General features: G+C 45.8%; 1 protein-coding gene across 1 annotated transcript; it reads right to left on the bottom strand.

Annotated features, from left to right (window-relative positions):
- Positions 1–1,978: 1,978 nt before the first annotated feature.
- LOC120685581 lies at positions 1,979–5,883 on the bottom strand. The gene is made up of 3 exons (XM_039967590.1): positions 2,838–5,883; positions 2,527–2,686; positions 1,979–2,413 (listed from the first exon to the last, which is right to left on the bottom strand). The coding sequence occupies exons 1-2, from the start codon at positions 3,701–3,703 to the stop codon at positions 2,683–2,685; spliced, it is 870 nt and encodes a 289-aa protein (XP_039823524.1). The 5' UTR covers positions 3,704–5,883; the 3' UTR covers positions 1,979–2,413; positions 2,527–2,682.
- Between the last annotated feature and the right edge of the window lie 901 nt (positions 5,884–6,784).

Raw genomic sequence — 6,784 nt, 5'->3', positions numbered from 1 at the left:
AGTTGAAACTATTCAAGACAATCTGGCCTCCTAAATAAAGCCTCAAAGAGTAAATATCATGGCCTAACTACCCCATCGATATCCATTCCCGTCATTTGTCCTTCACTCCCATAGCGGGCGAGCTAGAGCGGCAAGCAAGGTGGTGAGCAGGAGCAGCGCGGGTGGCGAGCGAGCGTGGCAAGCAGGTCGATGCGGCAAGCAGGGGCAACGGAACTCATGTCCTCCGGTGAGCGGTGGATACTCGGTGGATACGTATCGGACGTGTATCGGCGGTGTATCGCGTATATGTGTATCGGTGGATACGGGATACGTCCTTCCATGAAGTATCGGGGTAACATAGCTGTATGCCTATGGGTCATAATAACTTCAGGCCGAAAGGCCGAGCGGCCCAGCAGGCGTGCACGGAGGGGGCTTTGCCCTTATCCTCTCGACTCCTGTCCCAACGGAAAGAACATACAGAGCGCTCGCAACTCTCTGTTGCCGGCGGCGGCGGCGGCGCGTATCGGCCTCTCCGTCCTTGCCGGCTTGCCGGGTATGCTGCTGCTTGCGCATGCGGCAGGTGCAGACTGCCGCGGGATGGCGGCTCTCGGCCGCTCGCCCCTCCCTCGCTCGATCCGACAATGGGGGTGCGCGGACTGCTCGCACATACAAATCCCCATCTTGTTCATCCTCTCCAGCTTGCTCTGCATTTTTGGAACTCAAGTCTCTAGTCAAACATACAAATATAGTTAAACCAGCGAGGGATCTAAGCGGCTAAATTTATTACAATTATTATTTGAATATTTTTTCTCAAGTCATTTCATATTTGCACAGTTTTTCCACTGCCTTTGAGAATTTAATTTATGGACTTTGTATTGTCTTTGCTAACTCTATCAACTATTGTTTTAAGACTATTCACACATCTCCACACTGTTCATCCACTTGCTATTATTTTCATACCCCTCTCCACCACCATCGCTATTTTATTACTACCTCACAAAGATTGCGTTTTTGAGTTTTAAAATTTGTCCCACAAAGATTGTCATTCTTGCTTTCCATTACAACTTTATCTCTCTATCTTTCTTATCCTCCACTCCTCTTTTCATGTGCACTCTCTACTTTTTCATTCTTCATTAATTCCCATACCCAAACCAAAAACTGCAATCTTTGTGGGATGGAGATAGTATCTGATAATAGATATCATGGACTTGTTCGTCGATGCTTTGTCTCTGCTGCAAATACGATCAACTCTTCATGATTAGCTTGTTGCATTGTTCATAAGTAGGACATCGTCACCTACCTCTTGTTAGATATTTAGGCAAATTCAGGCATATTTTAATCCAGAAATACAAGATATTTTCTATCATGAATATTGACCTTGAAATAACTAGTACGGCTAAACATGTCCACTACTGAGCATAACAAAGCAAACATCTCAAATATGAATAGTAGTACTAGTCTAGAAATATACCCTTAAGCGGGACCAGAGCCGGAGGCTCTGGTGGCGCTGTTAACATCATCGCCAGCCATGGCTAGATATGCTGTTCGATGTAGTCGTACAGGTTGATGCAGAGCAGAGGTTCGTAGTGCAGTCTCTCGAACTGCTGCCGGGAAGTAGTCGTTCGCTTGACAGAGAAGGAGCAGTCGTGTAGAGGTGCGCTCCCCAAAAACCTGATCGCCCGCCTATCCCAAGCAGGATCTCGAAGCGGTGATGGTTCCGGTGGCCTGCTATTTCGATGTGCTGTGCGCGCAGAACATAGAGACGGGGAAGCAAGAGCGCAGTGCAGAGGAGTCACGAGGAGGACGAGGAACTGGTGTGCCCATTGAGAGAGACAGGACCCTTGTTTATATAGGGGGGAGCGGCCATGAATAAAAGGAAGGCGACCTCAATCAAGAAAAAAAAAATCCCCATCTTGCTCATCCTCTCCGCCTTGCTCTGCCGATCCCAGCCTTGTCTAGTCAAACATACAAATGAGTTAAATAAATGAACCACAGAGAGTGACATCTTAAACCTCCTTAACATGTTCAAGGGAAACATCATACATACGTTCAATACATAAATAAACAAAGTTATTTGTGTCCATCACAAATCACACGCACTGCCAGACGGCCTGTGAGGTGCCGTCAGACCTTATTATTTGGAATGTATAGCAAACACAAACCACGCCGAATGAAACGCACAATGTCCGTGCGAGTATATATGCACACATCACACAGCCATCTTCAGCGTATCGAATGCGCAGGCAGAGATACGAGAGATGCTTTTATTTTAGGCTTCAGTAAGCAGCAGCTCCGGAGCCATGCTGGAACAAGCACAACATTATGTATATATTGTTGCAGATACGCAGAAACAGCCGACTAGTTGTAGCGCCATCAATCCTCAAGACAGAAGAACATATTGACTGATACCAATAACATACCACACGCAGAACACCTGGGCATGAAAGAACAGGTGAATAGTAAGATCTGCTGCTGGAAACCAAATGCAGAGACGTGCATGCAGATGAGGACTTAATGGAACATATTAGAGAAATTCTGAGTTCTGACCTGATGAGAATAAAGCAGCCTGTCTTCTCATAGACTCCAGAATCAACACACGGAAACACACAGAAAATGGTATTGCGAAACACAGAGTGCTAGTTGCCTGAATGGCTGGAGCAACATCCAGATACTAGCGGTGCACAGATCCATATAGCAATTAGCTTACCTGGACATACAGAAAAAAAAACATTTCATCAATGCATGATCACCTAAACTCAAAAGATAGATTCATCCGAAGCGATGGATGGATAAGTACAAGCAGGTAAATGAACTGATGGATTGTTAGTTGAACATTAGAGAGAGGTCGAATTACATACCTGAGAGGTGTTCCTCTCAGCATGGTCTTCCTGTAAAACCCTGAGTGGCTCGGTGCGAAGAGGTTGCGGCTCTCCTCCATCCCAGACCAATCCAGCTTATCCCAACAATCCTTCTCGCAATCCACCAGAACCAGCGGTTTATCATTTGCGCCGCCATTATGGATGGTCGGCAGCCTCCTGAGACTCCAGCAGCCTCTAAGCTTGATGGTCTCTAAAGCAGGGGCCAGCATATCAGCTTCACATATCAACTTGGGGAGCTCATGGAAGTGGATACGCTTGAGGCTTGGAAACTCTATGCTTGTAGCACATCGCCCTCTGTATGGTTCCCCCCTTGGGAAAATCTGTCTAAGCTCATCACAGTATGTGACATGGATGATTTCCAAGCTTGGTAGGGTGGCGAAGGACCAGGGAAGTACGAATTTGAGGCTGGGGCAGGAGTGCAGGTGCAGGTATCTTAGTTTTCCAAAAGCAGGTAAATGTTCCTCTCTGCCGTCGTAGAACCTAATTTTTCTGCTCCAGATGCATTCGACTTGCTTGAGATGAGATGCTCTGAAGGTCTCTAGGCTCTGGAAAGATTCTTTCGGCAGGGGCGAAAGATTGAGATGGAAGACTGTGTGCATCTTCGGGCACCTCTCAACCACGCACCACCTCACATTTTCAAATTGCTTTACCTTATAATCTACGCTAGCAGTAGTGATGGAGGCATGGTCATGCACATGCAGGGATTCAGCATGCAGCAAAAACGAATCCACGCTTCCATGATCAGGATACTTTAGGGTCTCCAAGTTAAATGCTCCCTCAGAAATTTCAACGTGGCGCTGCAAAGGTTGAGGCGGCACAGTCTTGTACTGAGCAGACATCATCATTCTCCCCAACAATATTGCCACGGAGACTCAGATAAGGCAATGATGACAATATTGCTCGAGGAGCACTCAATTCATCACTGGGGATGGCATCCTTTTGCTTGTTCGTTCCTTTAACTTGTGCGTGCCAGAGAGTAGTAGAAGATACTAGGTGTAAGTGGAATTGCTGCTCCCCGAATACAGTGTCAGATTCTAATCCATATCTAGACAAAAATCCTCGAAGGAACCTTACATCTGTAATAACGATATGTGCCAGTGGGCGGGAGGTGTCTTGTTGAGACCCCTGACAGTCATCATTCATTGATCTTATTCCTGCATTTCCTCTGGTATCTACATATAGCAACTTTAGTGGTGGAATTCCCAAATCATGCCATTTCATTCTGCGAAGCTTCTCGCAGTCCAATAGGAAAAGCCGCTCAAGATGAGGGAGCTGCATAGCTTCTAGGTCAAGTGCTTGGACCGCTGTGTCAGAGAGGTTTAGCTCCTCAAGATCTGGCAATCCACGAAGGAACACATTCTGCAGGGATATCTTAGAGACTCTTGGAGGTTTCTGGCTTGCTTTAATAGAACTAGGGCGCTCCTCTGTTCCTGGGATCTGCAATGAATGCTTCCATCGTGATGCTGGTCCAAATCCATCGAAGCTGAATGACTCTAGTGATGAGGGGAGGACGCCAGGTTCAACATTGTCTAGCCCATCACATCCATCAAGAATAAGCACCTTCAGTCTACTTGCTGCCGTCAGGTTTGGCAAGGCTTCCATTGTACTATTGCCAGAGAGGTCGAGAAGCTCCAAATTCTCCATTTCCGGTATTGAGTCTTGCAGTAGAACCTCCAAATACGAAGGAGATTCAACTACCCTGAACTTGCAATGATTACGCGGCCATTTAAACTTGGTTGTACCAATCCTAATAACATCAACAGCCTTCACATTTAGTTCCCTGAGTTCAACCATCAGCTCCATTATCTGGGGTGTCAATATCCATGCCCAGTTTGTTTGCCGTATGTCCAGCACCCATAGGCCTTTGAGAGATATCCACCTGCTCTCTTCCTTTCCAACCAGTCCATTGCCACTGCAGGAGTCTACCCAAAGAAACCTCAGGTTGTGGCAGAAGAGGAAAGGAGGTGACTCAAAGCTGAAAGCACATGAAGAGAGTTTTAGCACTCGAAGCTGTACTGAGTGATGAAACAAGCTGGTTGGCAAGTCTGAGTGCAAACTCAGGAAGTAAGATGTTGCCTCCTGGGGTATGGTGGTCTTCGAAACACTTGAAACCCATCTGCACCTATTTTCTTGCAGTTTAGAGAAGTCCTCAAACCACTTGATTTTGTTTTCTCACGAAGGAAGATGCTCCAATCGCATTGCTTCAAAGAGTCTGCTACCAGCCTCCCAAGCACCATCACCTTTAATGATCCCATCACAAACCCAAAAGTTAGGAACATGGACTTCCTCGTCATGACCACTGAAGTTGACATCATTGAAACTCAACCATGCCAGATAAAACCAACAATCTGTGACTATATCAGGGGTGAGAGAATCTACTTTTGTGAAACGTGCTAGCTCTTTAGAATTGTCGTGCACGGAGGTTGTTAACTGTGAGTCAGGTATTTTTCCGTCATCTCGCACTGCACTAAGAAACATGTGAACATTTCTCACATTGCTTTCCAGTATAGGTGTAAATATAAATGGCCACCGGTATGTCCACAATGCTTTGTTTTCTCTCCAATCAAACAAAGGAATACCAAAGTTTACCCAGTTGATCTCCTCGTCAGTTCCATTGCGAAAAATCACCAAAAACCTCTCCTTGGCCAAGACTTCAAAGATGTGGTCAGAAACTTCAGGTATCTCTTGCCTTGAGGTTTTGTCTATTCCCTCGAAGTCGTCATCCTCATCCTGCTTGTGAAAAACATTCACTACAGATGTGCCGAGTTTCAACTGCTCTGCTATATTTCTCTGCAATGATCTGCTTTCTGACTTCGAGAAATGAATGGTGATTACTCTGTCGAAGTTGAATTCCTTGGACCTCGGTAAGTTTGATATAGCGGTGAGGACAGCAGATGCTCCAATTCCATCCCACCCATCAAAGTAGAGAATGTTCTGCCGGCGCTCATATGTTGGACTGTCGGTGTTAAAATGATATTTAATGAACAGATTTACTGCATCAGAAATATTATCCACCGGTACGACCTGCACGAAATAGACTTTATTGTGAGGTTGCTATGTCGAATCTCCATTCTAAGTAAACCTGGAAGCATTTGCACACACAAATAACCACATTTTACGAAATTATCCATCTGCATATTGTCGTACTGACACCGGTACACCTAAATCACTACTACAAAACAGGCCTTTGTTCCTGGCCATTTGTCCCGGCAGCCTTTGGGCCCTGGACAATAGGTGGCTTTTGTCCCGGGTCCAACGGCTAGCCGGGCCAGCGGGGGGGACGGGGGCCTTTTGTCCCGGTTGGAGACACCAACCGGGACAAAATGGGAGCCTTTTGTCCCGGTTGGTGGTTCCAACCGGGACAAAAGGCCCGCGTAGCCTTTTGTCCCGGTTGGAACCACCAACCGGGACAAAAGTCCCCCCTTTTGTCCCGGTTGGTGCCTCCAACCGGGACAAAAGGCCTTGGGCCCCTTATCCCCTTCCCTCTCCCCCCGCCCGAGCCATTCAGCTCACTTGTTTTCTTGCTGTTCTTGGCTCGGGATAGAGGAGTTCTTGCTCATTTCTTCACCACATTTGTGAAGATCTTTGATTCCCCGTCCATCCATCTGCTCTAAAGGTTTGGGGTTTGTTTTTCTCTTCTTCCTTGGCTTGTATAGCTCATTTCATACTTTAGAAATAGAGAAAATGTGTAGCTAGCTCATTTCTTGGACATTTAGCTAGCTAGATTGCATATGTAGGTGTAATTTTCTTTTAGATTTAGATGAGTATATGGATAGTAGAAATTTTTAGAATGAGTGTAGATACTTCATGTGATGTACTTGTATATATGACCATATTGTGGATAGTTGATTTTTTTATTCATGAATGAATTAATGAAATGAGTATATTATAGAATTTTTTGTATTATGAATGGATTATTTTGACAC

Source organism: Panicum virgatum, chromosome 8N (assembly GCF_016808335.1).
Source record: "Panicum virgatum strain AP13 chromosome 8N, P.virgatum_v5, whole genome shotgun sequence".
NCBI classification, from domain to species: Eukaryota; Viridiplantae; Streptophyta; class Magnoliopsida; order Poales; family Poaceae; genus Panicum; species Panicum virgatum.
This window is presented reverse-complemented; position numbering and strand designations above follow the sequence as displayed.

Excerpts from the sequence above, each read along its gene's own strand:
- LOC120685581 (XM_039967590.1), bottom strand. The coding sequence starts at position 3,703 with ATGATGATGTCTGCTCAGTACAAGACTGTGCCGCCTCAACCTTTGCAG.